The sequence below is a fragment of the Cupressus sempervirens genome, chromosome 2 (assembly GCF_028749045.1).
Source record: "Cupressus sempervirens isolate cs-2001-9-10 chromosome 2, ASM2874904v1, whole genome shotgun sequence".
Classification (NCBI taxonomy): Eukaryota; Viridiplantae; Streptophyta; class Pinopsida; order Cupressales; family Cupressaceae; genus Cupressus; species Cupressus sempervirens.
Window position 1 is genome coordinate 737,856,608 of NC_143119.1, and position 18,097 is coordinate 737,874,704.

The window sequence follows — 18,097 nt, forward strand, 5'->3', positions numbered from 1 at the left end:
GCAAAACAATACCGCCGAGCTATACCAATATTAAGCGAGTATGGAATGTACTCGATAGCAAATGCAAATACCTTCAACTTCGGCACTAATCACTTCTCAGGTACTGTAAGAAACAACAGAGAAGCAAAGGCAAATTATTATACCTCAGGAATAACTTGCAGCTCAATAATTCAATGTGATTCTCAGATTTCAAACCCTTGGCTAGCAACAAAGAAAATATAATATTCAATTGGATAAATGCTCCTTAGCCACAGTTAATACAGAAAGAGGAGATGATAATAAATCTCAAAAGTCCACAATACCTCTGTTGTGGATTCTCATGCACTACTCAGCTCCAAACCCTTATAGTTCAACAAAAGCATAGAAATCATCAAACCTAGCAAACACTTTACAGGCAACAAAAATAAATAACCAATCGGATGCTTTTCCATCAAAGCAAGCTCATATTTATAACCCCCATTGGCACAAAGTTTCCCAAAAGCAACTTCACTTAAGAAGCTTCCATAACACAACATCATTATATACGTGTCATATAACATAATTTATTAATTTCTTTTCGCTCCCAAAAATGACCTTTTCAACCATATCCTAACATTATCACACACAAGGCCATTGTTTCTTGTGCCCAAGACTTAAAACTTTCCAACAAGCTATGACACTAAGACAAAGTACAATAGCAGCAAAAATAGCAACCTCAACAAATTTAGATGAATAATAATAATTCACCCTTCTTGCAAAAATGACTAAAGATGCATCAAAATTGAAATTTGACAACACCAGACTGATCCTGATGAAGAAAGATAATGAATGAGTTGGATGGGGTGACTTACTATAAATAGACACTCCCTCCAAGATTCTTGGAGCCCAAACCAAAAGCCCGAAATAAAAACTAAGAGCATCACTCAACTCCTCTAACTCAACTTAACTCGTCTAACTCAACTAAACTCATCAGAACCATCTGTTGACTTACTATAAATATTAAGTTCCTCAAAACTGAGCCAAAACTCACCATAGGACATTGGAAAGCCTATAACCCCAAAACTGAGACCCTCAAATCCCACTGTCAGTTCACGAAGGTCGCAATGATGAATTGACCAAATCAACTGTATGAACTTGCTCAAAATGGGGACATTACAATCCTCCCTCCCTAAGATTGCTTATCCCAAAGCAATCTCGAAGCAAAATGAACATTACAATCCACTTGGATCCCAAGTGTAGAATTGCGTACTTTCCTTGATGTGTACAATCAACTCCAATAGCACCAGCAGCCAAATAACTAATATCAATGACATAATCAACCGAAACCTAACTGTAGACATTGATGAAGAAAACAACTCATCAAAACTCGATCCAACTGAAGCAACACATCTGTCAACAGTTGGGCCCCAATATAATTGACACTTACATCCAACTGCATTGCAGAGATGGTAATAACCATAGGTACCTAAAACACTACCACCAGCTCGATCCTTTGTTAAACTATCTTGGGTGTGTTGATACTGCAAGTGATCTAACTTGCAACCATTGATCCCATCTACAAAAGATGGTGCTAACCTATCCCACAATGGATGGTATGAAAATGGAGCCAACCCACACCTACGTGAAACCAAATCCTCTTACATGTGGGTCAAAAGTGAAATGATGAGCACTACTCACTGTGTAATATCAATAAAAAGCCCCAATCTTTGTCACTGACTCATTAGTACCAATATGGGAATCAGGAGATGGCTCTAATCTCTGACTTCAAACTACTAGTCTAGTGGGATCCTGGGCAACTCTCTCAACAAGCCCGAACACAAGATCCCTGTGGGGAAGCATTGTAGACAAAGTCTCTACAATCTTTCCCACCATCCTTCGAACAGCACGAGAGCCCCGAATGAGAGTACCTCTAGACACTCTATATGAATCCTCCCGCAAATTTGAACTCTCAACTAAATACTCCATGAAAGACTCAGTCCAGTAAAAATTATATGTGGAAGCATCAACATGCTCCCTTGTAATCCACAACTGATCACAGGAATTACACTATAGTCCTCCACTCATGCTCTCACCTCTTTTGTACCTACTACACCCATATCCTAGACGGATGTGACTGCCACATCATCATGTCCCTCAACCCCAACTATAGAAGAAAACTCTTGTATTTGCTTTGCCATCTCTTCATTTTATTGTGGGGTTAGCTTAAAAGCTGCTTTGTTGGGCAATGTAGCCCCTAGTATGAGATTAATACAATGATTAATCTCCCTCATAGGTGGTAGACTCTTTAGCATCCCATCTGCAACTATGCACGTATACCTTTCAGGTTTGGAGGTTACTTCTTGATTCACCTTAGGCTGCTCCTTTTCTGATTTGTATGTCTTCATTGTCATACTTCGTTTGTCTAATATCTCAGATGCCTCTGACTATTTAAATGTAGCAGAATGTATATTGTGTTCAAGGACAGGTATCAATGCAAAAAAAGGTTCTTGTTACCCTTTATTTCCTTGAGGAACTCCTTGCTTCCCATCACCATGAGTTTGGCTTCTTTCCGTTTAGCTTCTTCTTGACTTCCTTCTGACAGAGATAACAACTCAATGAACTTGTCATCCTTTGTCATGGAATAGGTGTTTCTAACTCCATCATGTTGTGCCTTCAAATTATATTGTCATGCTCTTCCAAACAGAAGATGTCATGCATCCATGTTCACCACATCAAACAATAACTTATCCTTATAAGCTCCAATCTGAAACTCTACCCATGACCAGTCTCTTCTACAAGAGTTTGGTGTCCTTTATTGAGCCATGAGTCCTCGTATGGGTTTGGATGGGGTATTCTCCTTAATTCGAGCTTCTCTACTATTTTTAGGGTAACAGAATTTTCAGTTGACCCCAAATCAATCAAATATTTACATACCTTTCCTCCTGCTTTTCAATTTGTCTTAAAGATGGACTTCCTTTGAGGTGGCTCCCTAGTTCTTGGTACTTTGAGGAGTGTTCTTCTCATCATGAGTGCTTCTCCTTGTTCTAGATATCCATAGGAATCAAGGGTGTTAATGCTTTGGCAATCTGATTCCTGAGTTAGGTGAGTTCTCCTATCTCCGTGAGAACCAGGCCCTTCTTACTCCGGGCATCTATTTTCCATGTCTCCCTCTTGATTGCAGTTGAAGCATTTGATTTTTCCTGATCCTTTCCCTTGAAATCTGCCTCCAACATTAAGCCTTCTTCCTCTAAAAACTACCTCTGTTATTATCAGTCCAGACTGGTTCTTGACTAGTTTCTCCTTGAGATCCAAAATTTGATCCGCTTCCTGTAGATTGTCCCCTTCCTCTAAAGGGTTGTCTACCTCTGCCTCTATTGTTTGCTCCTGCCTTCTCTTGATCTTCTCCTCTACCTTAAGGGCTAACTGATAGCATTTATTCATCGTATTAGGATTCAGTAAAATCAATTCCTCTTGGATGTTCATCCTTAAACCGTTCAAGTATCTTGCTACCTTGACACTTTCACTCTCCATTGTTTTGGATCTGAGGTATAATTTTGGAACTACTCTGTATAGGAGCTGACATCTGTTTCTTTTTGTTTGAGGTTTTGTCTTCTCTTATGTAGTTGTATTTCATCATCTTCATGCACATAGGCCTCTTTCAACATTGAAATCATCGTCTTCCATGTAGCAATCCTATTCTTTCCTTTCTTGACTCTTTCCTCTTGTACAAAGTTCCACCAAATTACTGTTGCTCCTTTCATCTTGGGTTCGGTCACCTTTATTTTCTGAACTTCAGTAATCTCCTCATGCTCAAAGTAGTTATCGAATGCTTCAATCCAATCCATGACTGCTTCTGCATCCATCTTACCACTGAAAAATAAGTAATTTTGCATGCCTAGCCACAGCTCTTCCTCCTATGGACTTCAAGGCATTGAAGATAGGTTTCTAATCCTTAGGGATATTCTCCTCTTCCTATTTAGGGATCTCTTCCTCATCCCCATCTTCTCCCTTTGTCTTAGATGGTTTTTCTACTTCATTGTTTCTTCCAACTACTCCAACCTATACCTTAACCACTTATTCTCATTTTCTTGTTCTTGCACCTTCTTGGCAAGTTCTACATTGATCACCATATTGTGAGTTTCACCCACAGACTCCTATTCTGACATGTACTACATTACTTTCTCCAAGAGATTTTGCCTTTGCTCTGATACCAAAAATGATGCAGAGTCCTTTGGTACTCTCATTAAGGGACAAATTCAACTCAAGGGATTCAACTAAAGACTCAAAACATCAAGGAACATACTTTTGAACAAGCTCACTATCCCAAACCTCACAGCAGTTTGACAGTACTCACTAATGGTCCTGATTTAGACCACAAGGTGACTCCAAGACTTCAACTCACACATTAACCACTAGGTGTCCCTTATAAGGTTCTTCTCTTGATAACCCCAAAATAGATACCAATTTCTTAATATTCTGCTTGCATACACGAACTAGAAAATCTTTCCCCATACAATTTGGTAACCAAAGGGACATGGTATGTGATTTGGAGACTGGTACGGGGATGTTGTGATGGCGTACAGATGGCAAAAGCACTTGTATAGGCAAATGGAGGGACACACGCACAGTATGGCAAGGGGAAGGGAGTGAGCCGTACGGTATCACGGAAAGGGCTATACGATCGTTAGATTGGTGTACAGTGAGGGAGGATGATACCAGATGGTGTGGTCCGTACAGTGGGATGGTTGACAGGAGGGTCGTACGGTGGAAGGCCTAAGGCCGTACAGTGTCTCTGCTAAATTCTAGAGGTTGCATGCAAACAAAATGATAGTGTATTGGGTGATGGCTAAGTACACCATACAGCAAGTCGTACGTGAGTGGAGGGGAAAGACAAGGAAGGTATAAAGTGTGGGAGAGTGAATGTCGTACGGTTAAAGAGCGAGTCGCACAAAAATGTCTGGATGCCACATGATGAATGCAAACACGTACTTACAAAACACAAGTAGATCAAACACGATAATTGAAACTTGAATTCAAATAATCCTTTTGTAATATGCCGAAAGATGGTGCTCCTATTTGCCAGATTCGAGTGAAGAATTACATGCAACAATGGAATAGGGTGAGGGTTGAATCCCATCGAAACCGTGAGAGCCAAGTAGGGAAGATCTTTCACTTCCAAAATGGCGAATAGTAGAGAATCCCCAACAGGAATTCGCAGTACAGAGAAAATAATCCAAAAGCATGCCTACAGACTACCTACAAGCCATGCTTAAATACCCGTCAGGAAACTTTCTAAGGGTGTACAAAGATAGCCAACGATGACACAAACTATGGAAATAAAAATAAAAATGGGTCCAAGATACATTAAATCAATTAGCCCGTTACAAAAGTTTGATTTATTATTTATTTTATAATGAGAACATTACAGTCCTCCCGTCCCAAATTTTGCTTGTCCTCAAGCAAATGCAACGCCGGGGGTTGGAGAATGTGCTCGCCTTCCCACGTCGCGTCGTCCAATGGTAGGTGTCGCCAACGTACCAAGTATTCCTTCACAGTGCGGTTCCGTAGGGCTCTCTCACATACTTCAAGGATCTCGGTTGGTTCCAAAATGAGCTTTCCTTCTTCATTGAGTGGCGGAAGGTCGATAGCAATTGTGACATTTTGCCCTACGGCTTTCTTCAAACAAGAGACATGGAAGACATTATGAATACGGTTACCCTCCGGAAGTTCCAGCTCATAGGCAACTTCCCCAATGTGGCGAGTTACACGATAGGGGCCATAGAATTAGGATTTCAGTTTCTCTTTTCCTCTTTCCTTTAGTGAGGATTGTCGATATGGCTAGACCTGGAGATAGACCAAATCCCCCACTTCGAAACTTCTCTCTATTCTGTGTTTGTCGACGTACATCTTCTGTTGATTTTGTGCCCTCCATAGATTTTCCTTTAAGCATCTCAGAATCTCTTGCCCCTCCTAAAGCCAGTCCCTTGCCGTTGGTGCGCGACTGTCACCTAGAACTATGTCGATGAAGGGAAGGAGTTTGTACCCGTACAGAGCTTTGAATGGTGCCATTCCGATGGACATGTGGTACGTGGTATTGTAGCAATATTCCCCTAAATGGATCCATTTTACCCACGCTCACTGTTGTGCCAAAACATAGTTCCGAAGGTAGCCTTCGAGCCATTTGTTCACAATCTCTGTTTGTCCGTCTATCTACGGGTGGTAACTTGTACTTGGTGATAATTTTGTCCCTGCCATCCGAAACAGTTCTGTCCAGAAGATACTAATGAATCATCCATCCCGATCACTGACGATGTTTCAAGGTAACCCGTGCAAACAAAAGACTTCTCTAAAGAACAGATTGGCAATTTGTGTAGCCTAAAAGTTGGAGGGGATGGCGAAGAAATGTGCATACTTTGTCAATTTGTCAACCACCAGGAAAATACAATCCTTTCCGTTCACCTTGGGAAGCCCTGTTATGAAATCCATCGATATACTTTCCCACTTATGTTCGGAAATTGGCAAAGGTTGTAGCAGCCCAATAGGTAGAGTATGTTCAGACTTGTTCTGTTGGTAGACTGTACACTCTCTTACATATTGCAACACGTCTCCTTTAAGTCCTTTCCATGAAAACCTCTCCCATAAACTTCTGTAAGTTTTGAGGAAACTCGAGTGTCCAGCTAGGGGTGAGTCGTGTACTTCCTTCAAGATTTTCTGCTTTATCTTGGATTCTAGCACCAAATATATCTAATTTTATAGTAGATGATGTCATCCACCACTCTGTACCGATCATCGTGAGTGTGGTCATCCATTATTTCACATGCCAATATATTTTTGGAATATTCCACTAACAAATGTGCCTTCCAATCAACTGAAATCTGGTCCAGCGAGCAGATGGTGGGTTTCTAAGACAAGGCATCTGCAACCACATTGTTTTTCCCTTTCACATATTCAATGTCAAAAGCAAAAGTTTGAACCTTGCTTACCCATTTTTGTTGTCGTTTGTTCAAGTCCTGTTGCTCCAAAAAATATCTCAAATTGTTGTAATCCGTATGGACGACAAACTTGGCACCTACCAAATATTGCCGGAACTTGGTTAATGCATGAATGATGGCCAACATTTCTTTGTCGTAGATGGAATATAGGTGTTCTGTTGGCATAAGCTTCCTGCTCTCATAAGCAATGGGGTGTCTATCTTGCATCAGTACTGCTCCAATGCCTTCTCTGGACGCATTGCACTCCAAAATGAATGGTCGGGTGAAATCAAGTAGTGCAAGTATGAGACAAGTGCTCATGGCCTCTTTCAGTTTCTCAAAAGTAAGTTGTGCCTTTTTGTTCCACTGGAAGGACCACTTCTTTGTCAAATCTGTTAAGGGTGCGCTGAGCTGAGAGAATCCTTTAACGAACCTCCTGTAGTAACTGCACAGTCTGAAAAATCCTCGCAAATCCATGAGTAATTTTGGGGGAGGCCAGTCGAGGATAGCTTGAATCTTCTCCTAATGCACTTGAACCTCATATTTACTGACAACATGCCCCAAGTACAATATTTCTGTCATACCAAATTCACATTTGGACTACTTGGCAAACAAAGATTGTTCCTCCATGATACTTAGGACTTCATTCAGATGCTCCTCCCATGTCCTACTATAAATAAGAAGATCATCAAAGAATACCAATAAGTACTTACGCAATTGTTTGTTGAAGATGCGATTCATGCATGATTGAAATATGGCAAGTGCATTGGTCAATTTGAACAGCATGACCAGAAATTCATAATGTCCATACTGACAATGAAAAGCTGTCTTCTCCACATCTTCCTCCCTCAAGCGGATCTGATGGTATCCGAAATGGAGATCTATTTTTTTTAAATAGACTGCGCCATGCAATTCATCCAGCAACTCATCTATCCTTTGAATGGGATATCTGTTCTTTATTTTTTTTGTTCAACACGCGGTAGTCCACACACATGCGCATCGTCCCATCCTTTTTTACCAAAACCACAGATGATGCAAATGGGTTAGAACTAGGACGGATCCATCCTTTGTCTAGCAATTCCTGAATCGTCCTTTCGATCTCATCTTTGAATTTCTTGGGATGGTGGTACGGTGTGGTTATGACCGGCTTTGCCCCTGATTCCAACTCGATAGTGTGTTCAAACTCTCAATGAGGTGGTATGCCAGGAGGAATATCCATGAAAACTTTATCATGTCTACTTAAAATATCCTAGAGTTCATCATCCTGTGGAGGTGTTCGACGCCCTTTTATAGGTTCCGCTAAGATAAAACAATGCGCAGCCCACGCAACGTCATCGTGCCGAAAAATTGCCTCCACCTGATGCGCAAAAACTTCCTTTAGACCTTCATTCGCCATTCCTTGGAGGACAACCTTCTTTCTATCAATGACAAAAGTGAAGTCCATCCGTTTGAAACTCTAAATTTATTCATTGTCTCCATCCACTATATCCCGAGAATAACTTCCATGTCAGCAAGGTCCAGTATGAAGAAATCCTCCGTCACCATGTGATTCGCCATGGTGATACTCAGCTGAGGAACAAGGTGTGTGCAAGGCAGAAAAGTCCGTCCGGCGACCTTGACTTGAAAGCTTGCGTGCACCTCCGTAGGTAGACTCCTTCGCTTTACCAAGGATGAGTTTATGAAATTTAGAGTAGCTTCGCTATCCAACATCACCGTAACCTTTTGTCCTTGAAGGGTACCCCATACATGAAAAACCGTGCACCTCGGGTTGCCGGCCAAGGCAATGGTTCCTCCGCGTTGTACCAAGGCTGCAATTCTCTCCGTACAGTTTAAACTAACCATGTTGGTGTCATTGTGTGGTTGGTTATCTTCGACTGGCATTTCTTCCTATTCGTCCTCATCATCGGACACGAGCTCAATGTAATGGATCTTTCCCTTTCCAAGGCATCAGTGGCCAAGCTCCCGAGGTTGCTTGCAATTGAAACATAATTTCTTCCTTCTGAGTTCCTGTCTAGTAGTGTCATCCAATGACGGCTTCTCAGGCGAAGGTTTGTCCCTCGGAAACGTCGGCAGTTTAGAATGTAACTTTGAGAGAATGATGCCGATGACGATGCCATACTCCGTGCTTTATTGATCGCTTCCGATAGGGTGGCAGGATTGAACCCCTTTACCCAAACTTTCAAATGTTCTGTCAGCCCGTCCATGAAGAGCACTACCCATCTTCTTTCGAAAATGACCGTGACCAAAACAAAGAGTTTCTGAAATTCCGCAATGAACTAATCGACCGATCCAGTTTGTCTCAGTTGTGCCAAATCTTTGAAGTTGAGTTTCGGATCGTTACCATCAAATCACTCTATCAATCTCTCCGTGAATTTCGCATAAGTATTTATTTGATCATGCCCTAATGTGATGGTGTCATGATGCCACCATTCGTGCGCAACTCCTTCCTAGTGCAGCACGGCAAATTTGATTGCTTCTTCTGGCATAGGATTCAATTGGAAGTAGGTATCGGCTTTCATTACCCATGCTTGCGCAGATATGGAACTGGATCCATCAAATGGAGACTGATTTACCTTACTCAACTTTCTTCTAAGTAAAATATCCTCTGTTTTTGCCTCCGAATATCGCATTCGCAGATCCGCATAATCTTTGTAGGATATATCTTCTTCAAGGTTTGCATTCTTCCAACCTTCTCTCAATTGTTCTTGCATCTCTTCGAAGGTTGGTTGTTTCCCTCCGTGTTGTGCCTCCGTCCGTGATGGAAAAGTCGGCATAGAAGGTCGAGAGCGTGCTGGATAAGGGTTTAATTTAGCCGACATCGAGTCCGCGCTGTGACCATTTTGTTCCCCGAATATTTTGTTTTCCGCCAACTTCTTGAGAGTTTCTTCCATGAGTCGCTGCGTATCAATGATCTATGCCTGATTCCTAGCAAGTTCCCTCAATAGTGCCACGAGTTCGGCAGCTATCGGTTCTGGTTCGGCAGCCATTTGATCAACGAAATGTGTCCTTCTCTTTCGGCTATAAACTCCCATTCACTCCACAGGTTGGCAGGATTGAAGCGCTCTGATACCACTATAATATTCTACTTCCATACACAAACCAGAAAATCTTTCCCCAAACAATTTGGTAACCAAAGGGACTTGGTATGTGATTTGGAGACTGGTATGGGGATGTTGTGATGGCGTATGGATGGCAAAAGCACTTGTACAAGCAAATGGAGGGACGTACACACAGTGTGGCAAGGGGAAGGGAGTGAGCCATACGGTGTCACAGAAAGGGCTGTACGGTCGTTAGATTGGTGTACGGTGAGGGAGGATGATGCCGGATGGTGTGGTCGTACGATGGGATGGCTGACGGGAGGTTCATATGGCGGAGGGCCTAAGGCCGTACGGTGTCTTTGCTAAATTCCAGAGGTTGCGTGCAAACAGAATGATAGCGTATTCAGTGATGGCTAGGTGGGCCATATAGCAAGCCATACGTGAGTGGAGGGGAAAGACAAGGAAGGTACAAAGTGTGGGAGAGTGAATGTCGTACGGTTAAAGAGGGAGTCGCACAGAAATGTCTAGATGCCACATGATGAATGCAAACACGTACTTACAAAACACAAGTAGATCAGACACGATAATCGAAACTTGAATTCAAATAATCCCTTCAGAATATGCCGAAAGATGGTGCTCTGATTTGCCAGATCCGAGCGAAGAATTACATGCAACAACGAAATAGGGTGAGGATTGAATGCCACCAAAACTGTGAGAGCCAAGTAGGGAAGATCTTTCACTTCCAAAATGGCGAATAGCGAAGAATCCTAAACAGGAATTTGCAGTACAGAGAAAATAATCCAAAAGCATGCCTACAGACTACCCACAAGCCGTGCTAAAATACCCATCGGGAAACTTTCCAAGGGTGTACAAAGATAGCCGACGGCGACACAAACTACGGAAACAAAAATAAAAATGGGTCCGAGATACATTAAATCAATCGGCCCGTTACAAAAGTTTGATTTATTATTTATTTTATAACGGGAACATTACATTTCTCAAGAGACTCTACAACCTTGGAAGTGGTGATAATTCCTTCAAGATATCTTGTTCCTACCATTGATTTGGTTTCACAACTTACTGTGATCCACTTGCTTCACAAAGAACCTACTGTCCTTGTAGCCCTTTAACCTCAGTTTTCTCTTCCCAACTCTCAACTTTTCCACGGGACGTGAGATATTTGTTCCAAATACCCTTTTTGGACCTCTATCCAAACCCAAAGAACCAAGCCTTCAAACTCAAAACAAGAGCCAAAACGCTGCTGACTAACAAAGACCTAATAGGCCTAATTAGGTGAGTTTTGTTAAGCACCTACTAGACAGAGATAAGACCTACACAAAATACCACTTGGAATGTTTCAGGGACACCAAATAACTTCCTAAACCAAAGTTTGGGTCTTTAACTCAACACCCATTTCGAGTTATGGCATTTACTAACTCTGATCACTAGGTGGCAACATGATAATGTCCACCTAGGGCATCATTTTTCTACCATCTTCCTACACAAACTTACAAAAGACATTCAAAATCATAAAATACATTGGCCAAGCTATCCTCCAAGAGCCATTGAAAACCAACAGTGAAATCTCAAGCTACGGCCATTTTTATTCAAAACCCTAAGAACAAGTATGATTTTGTACCTGTCAGCGCCAAACCAACTTTCTTGCGAATGCAAGCACCTCAGGACCTCAGATTTACTGCAAATGGAAGCTAACTAATTTCATTATCTACTCCAATCAATCTGAGACTTATGCCAATCCGTACACGCACATGGGACAGCTCTGTTACATAGATTTTGCAGGAAAATGACAGTTTTTCATACCTCTTTCAATCTCCAATACATGAAATCGACTCCAACTCATTGAATTCAACACAAATCACCTTTAAAAGATGGATCCACTTGGTTTCCATCAGTTACAACCATGACTGTTGGGATTCCATATTCCAACTTCTTGCAAAAGTTGCCATTTGCAACTTTTCAAAATTGACAAGAAAATTTGTCAATAATGACAAATTTGGAACTCAATGAGCTAACCACTCTCCAAGACTTAGACTTCCTAGGGACTTAACAACACCTAAACAACAAAATTTTAACAGCTAATGTCCTAAGCTGATCATTTACCCAAGTTGGCTTATAGACATGCCAAACATGGAAATGCCCTTAGAAAAGACTTATTGTTCAACAAAACAAACATAGGAATTGATTGAATTCCTTGATTCAGCCTAAGATCCTAATTGGCATTATCCTCTCTTTTGCCTTCAGTGGGTGCCCTGCACCATACAAATTTAGGAATGATGACAAACCACATGAACATTTCCAATGAAATAGAAGAAGAAGAAGAAGAAAAAAGGTGGGCAAAGGTTTAACAAATGTGCATGGAAGTGGTGAGTTTAACCCACCACTTTGGGTCTTTCACCTTCTAGCCTTTGTCCCATGGACAAAGCTTTTGGAGCATCTAAATACATTACAATACATGTATCGTAATTATCATTAATCTGGAACCTACCTAAGTACAAGCCAATTATACAATATGTTCAGTATTGAAACCTCACTGACATTTATTATTATACATTCCATTTGTGTGGATTTGAGCCATATGTGTTAGTCATCTCATAGTAATTCCATAAGTAGTCATCACACTAATGACATACTGTTGATAACACTTAAGTCTTCTCTATATCGATAAGTGTCTCCATTATCAGCAAGACATTCTTAGGCAACTGCTTATATGTTTTACATAGCATATTTGCTACTTGCTAGTATGTTTCACATGGGGATTGTCTGTATGCCAGAGTTGCAAAGTGCTGGCATGGCTCCTTGCAACAACCATCAAGTTAATGCATGTGAATTCTTTCAGAATGACAATGGATGTGTAAGTATGCTTTATGTAGGGTTTCTGGTATTTACAGTTTCAAAATGAGTATACATCAGGATCTAGCAAGTTTCCTTTCCTTTGCTTGTCTTAGACTCTGTTTCCCTCCATGAAGCAGGGACCCAGTGTGGAAGGCCAAGTAATCAATCTTTAATCAAACATCAAACCTTTTAGTTCTTTTCATGCTACTTTTCCTTCTTTACGGTGCACATCTCATTGCTTTAACAAATATGTATATTTAATGAGCCATTCAACCGTAATCCTTGAGGGTATACTTGTGGCTTCACCTTGCAACCATGCATTGAAGTAAACAAGGTTGCGACAGCATTATGTAAACCTTTTTAAACATAACTACAATGCCTGGCATGGCTTTTTTGGGAGGAAATTCTATTAACAGGCTAATCTAGTTTTTGCAAACTTGATTAAAACCTAGCCAATTGACAAAAACTGATTCATTAGTTTGTCTTTTTTCTTGTTTCCTTTCCTTTGCTTGCCTTAGACTCTGTTTCCCTCCATGGAGCAGGGACCCAGTGTGGAAGGCCAAGTAATCAATCTTTAATCAAACATCAACCATTAATCAAACATCAACCATTTTAGTTCTTTTCGTGTTTCTTTTTCTTCTTTACAGTGCCGTCTCATTGCTTTAACAAATATGTATATTTAATGAGCCATCCAACCGTAATCCTTGAGGGTATGAATTGTGGCTTCACCTTGCAAACATGCATTGAAATAAACAAGGCTGCGACAGTATTATGTAAACCATTTTAAGCAAAACTACAATGCCTGACATGGCTCATTTGGGAGGAAATTCTATTAACGGGCTAATCTAGTCTTAGCAAACTTGATAAACGGTAAACCTAGCCAATTGACAAAAACTGGTTCATTAGTTCGTCTGTTTTCTTGCTAGTATTTTGTCTGGAATACCAGTCTAATGGTCATCTAAAAGGTCAGAAACATGATGTTTATAGGTTATTATTACACCAAACACATAATTTATTTGGTTTTAGTCTTCAGTGTTTTGATAATTTAACAATTAACAACTTTATATTCATCATAATCTTATAAAAAGATTTGAAAAAAGATTATTCATAAGTCTAAATATGAAATATTTTTGTGAAATAATAAGCACTCTATCAAAACATTAAAACCATTAAATTTTTCAATGATGTATTTACTATTAAATAAAGAAAAACTCACCTTTCTGTGAGCCACTGAATCTGTTTCTCCTCATCAATTGGACCTCTTGGCCTTTCTGTAACCTCCTGCTCACTACACTTTTCATTCCCTGCACCAAGTTCATCATCACCCAGTTCATCATCCAGAAGCCAATGCAAATCCTGGAGCTCGACTTTTCCACGTTTCCCAAGCATTTCTCTAAAATCCTCCAAATATTCCTCGTTCACTCTCTCATCAACATCACTACGATGAGCCCTTGTTCTCCCATCTCTTCCAGACATACATTTACTCAAACCAGAATTTACTCCCTTGTATTTTTCAGTTTTCCCTGCCCTTTCCCATGGCCTCCCTTTCATTTTCACACCCTTGGTATCACCATCGCCATCGACAAAAACTCTTTCTGTAAATTTTAAATGACTCACAGAACCCTTCATTATGTCGTCAGCATGAATAGCCCTCATTCTACCGTCTCTTTCAGACCTGATAGTGTTCACACGCAAATTCGAAACATTATTTTCAATTTCCCTTGCTCGCTCCCAGAACCTCCGGGATTTCCCTTCCATTTTCACACCTTGAATATCATCATTGCCGTCCAAATCTTTATCAATATCAATGTCACAGATCTCTTCTGAAAGGACAGGAAGCTCTACTCTCTCATCACAACCAGCAGCCCTCACTATCTCATTTTTTTCAGACCTATAATTGTCCACGCCATATTTCAAACCGCTGTTTTCGAATCTCATTCCCCTCCTCAAGGACCTCTCTTCCATTTTCCCAACCTTATCAGTACCATCACTCACCCTCGTTTTCTCGTATCTTTCGGACCAAACAGTGCCAACACTAGAATTTGAACCCTCCTTTTCTTCGATTTCCATTGCCCTCTCCCGAAATGTCCCTTCCATTCCCACCCCACTATCGTCGTCGTCGTCGTGATCTGAGACACAATTTTTTTCCATTTCTCGGAATTGATTACCAGCGCCATAACCATAGCCATCACCATCAATAATATGCATTTCTTCCTTTAAGTTTCTATCACCGACAGAATTTCCTTCTGTAAGTTCTCTGCCGCTCCCAGACAATCCTCCTTTATGTTTTCCACTGCTGAAAGAAAATGCATCTCCTTGAAATTTTCTGCCACCAACAGAAGCTTCCTCTACTGCAAACTTCCCGTCAATGGCAGAAATCTCTTCTCCTGTACATTTTCTATCACCAACAGAAGTTTCTTCTGCTGTAAACTTTCCGTCACTAACAGGGAAATCTTCTCCCGAAGATTTTCCTTCACCAACACAAAACTTCTCTGCTCTTCCGTCACCGCTAGAAAAATTCATTTCAGTGACCGTTCCATCACTGACACAAAATTCTTCATCTCTAAATTCCCCATCGCTGACAGAAAACTCCCCTCCTGCAGATTGAACATAAAATTCTTCTCTAAATTTCCCATCGCCAACAGAATAATCTTCTGACCTGTCTTCTAATTCCGCCATGAGCACTTCGTATTCATGACATGCTTTTTCGAAGAGAGCTTCCTCTTCCATGACTTTCTTAACGCGTGGCGGAGGCTCCTTTTCGGGGTTTTTGTTGGCCTTCCTTTTCAGCTTCTGAATTTCTTTCTTTTTCAGCATGTGAATAATCTTGGGCGTGGGCATGAAACCCTTCTTAATAAGGCGCCGCTTGAATTTCTCCGTGTCTACTTCCATTTTGCACACAATTTTGCAAGACGAAAAACTAGAAAATACAGTCGGCTTCAAGAAGGCTTTGTTACCTGTACTAAAATTGCCCGGCCAAAATGTGGAGTGGAATGATATATTTCTTGTAGCCATTGGAGGCTGCAATTTATGTAGCATCATGTTTGGAGCTGTGTTGCATTTGGATAAGATCATTGTCTTGCATTTTCAAATTTATTCATCTCAGGAATGGGTATGCAGAACGACGAGTCAGGATATGATTTATACAGCAGAAGACTTTTCAAATAAGCTGCTTGATAAAAACAGAAGCCCCCGCGGCCATAAATCTCGGGTTTTTTTTAAACCCAACGGTACAAAATTGTGTTGATATTATTGTGGGATATCGAGTTTCTGAGATGAGCTACTGCAAAAAGCAAAACATTGGCCTTCCTAAATAATTTTGTTGAGTTTTTTTCATTCCACTAATAGCTTTGAGAGATGAGCAACCTGCTTTTTGAAAAAAAACAAAAAAAAAGGAGTTGATTTTTTTCCATTGGAAGGGTGGATTTCGCTAAACGTATATTATACCTAGAACATTTACTATTTAAATTGTAATCTATTAACTTTTAAGAATCAAAGAAATAATAACATTGAGTTATATTGACATAAGCTATTGATTTTATCTTCATCTAATAGATAAATGTTGCATGTTATTAATCTTTTTTTCTTATAAATCTTGACATAAGTCATTGATTTTATCTTCATCAAATAGGTAAATGTTGCATGCTATAAATCTTTTTTTCTTATAAATCTTGATATAAGTCATTGATTTTATCTTCATCAAATAGGTGAATGTTACATGTTATCAATCTTTTTTTCTATAAATCTTGACATAAGTCATTGATTTTATCTTCTCCATTTTAATTGACTTCTTATTCAATTGTCTTCTCTTTTTTATTTTATTAGAAGTTTGATCATCTTCTCCACTTCAATTCACTTCTTACTCAATTGTCTCCTCATTTTTATATTTTATTAAAATTAGAATCCGGCATCATTTAAATAAATGTATTGTATATTTTAATTATATAATTTTATAATTTTAATCTTATTTATAATTTTTATGATAAAAATAAATTTAATCAAAATCTATAATTTTGTTTTCAATCTCATTTATAATTATTATAATAGAAATAAATAAATTATAATTATTTGAACAAAATTTTAAAAAATCTTATAAAAGGTGCAAGAGTGGGAGCAGATATTCTTCACTACCTTGGCAAAAAAGGATTTCAATGAGAGTTGCTACATGAGCAAACACAATATCATTAGCCAATCCAAAATGGAAAAATGGAGCAACTAATCTCATATTGAATCTAATATAGAAAAAGGGGTTCATCGTTTGATATATATTGATGTTTGATCGTCACTTTTTGCTTGTCGTGAAAGTGATAGGAACTTGATGTGTTTTGAACTTTTTGATGTATCTTGGGATTCATATCCTAAGATACATACATGACAGACATCAATCCATGATATAGGTAGGGGTCATACCCCTAGCATGCTTGAAGTAGATTAGACAGGATAAGCATCAATCCATGATCCTCAAAGATTATATTTTCACTAGATTGATGACCAAGAAGGAGTACTTCCAAGGAGGAGCCAAGGAAATATGAAGGTGTATGCACCTTTTGTATTGTTATCAAAGGGAGAGAAGTGATGAAATGGGGAGATGAGTGATGAAAAAAGAAAAGCGAGCAAAGCACTTGTAGAAGTAAGGAGAGCATTAAACATGAGCAGTGTGGGGAGAATTGATGAAAGGGGGAGAAACAAGCACAATAGAGAAAAGAAGAGAAAAAGTGAGCAAAAGACAAGATGATAGAGAGGTAGAGCACCAAAGGAATCAATTATCTCAGGGAATAATGTTACAAAAGAAGAAAAAGAATAATGTGATGATCAACAATGTTATTATAAGAATAATGCAATGAACAATGTTATTATTTGCTACCTATGCAATAGTTAATGAACAATCCTTAAACATTGAGAAGATTGTGCTAAGGCATAAAATAGTGTTGAATTTGTCTAAGGTTGCCATCAATGTCAAAGGGGGAAATCATTAGCACAATTGTAAAAAGGATTTAAGTTATGAGACCAGTGGAGCTTACCGATGAGATAGGTAATATAAAGCGTTTAAGTCCTCTAACAAGGAACACATTTAGCAAGGCATTAAAATCCTTTGATAGCATAAGACCTAATAGTCTTTGTAAGCCTTTAATAGGGCAAACCTTTCATAGCGTAGATCATAATTTATGATCAAACAAGTGTAACCTTAATTTGGTACACTTTATAACTACAGTAGAGAAGATTTGTGGGTGTCATCCCCACCCCAATTTTACCTTCTCATTGGAGGTTTTCTGGGTA

At 39.7% G+C, this 18,097-nt stretch overlaps 1 protein-coding gene across 1 annotated transcript in view; it reads right to left on the bottom strand.

The window, feature by feature from the left end:
- The window catches only part of LOC149575494 (uncharacterized), a 233,461-nt gene extending 217,300 nt beyond the window's left edge, over positions 1-16,161 (bottom strand). The window contains exon 1 of the mRNA XM_089815232.1: positions 14,037-16,161. Coding sequence (XP_089671358.1) covers positions 14,037-15,895 — 1,859 coding nt within the window. The 5' untranslated portion in view covers positions 15,896-16,161. The remainder of the gene's footprint in view (positions 1-14,036) is intronic.
- Between the last annotated feature and the right edge of the window lie 1,936 nt (positions 16,162-18,097).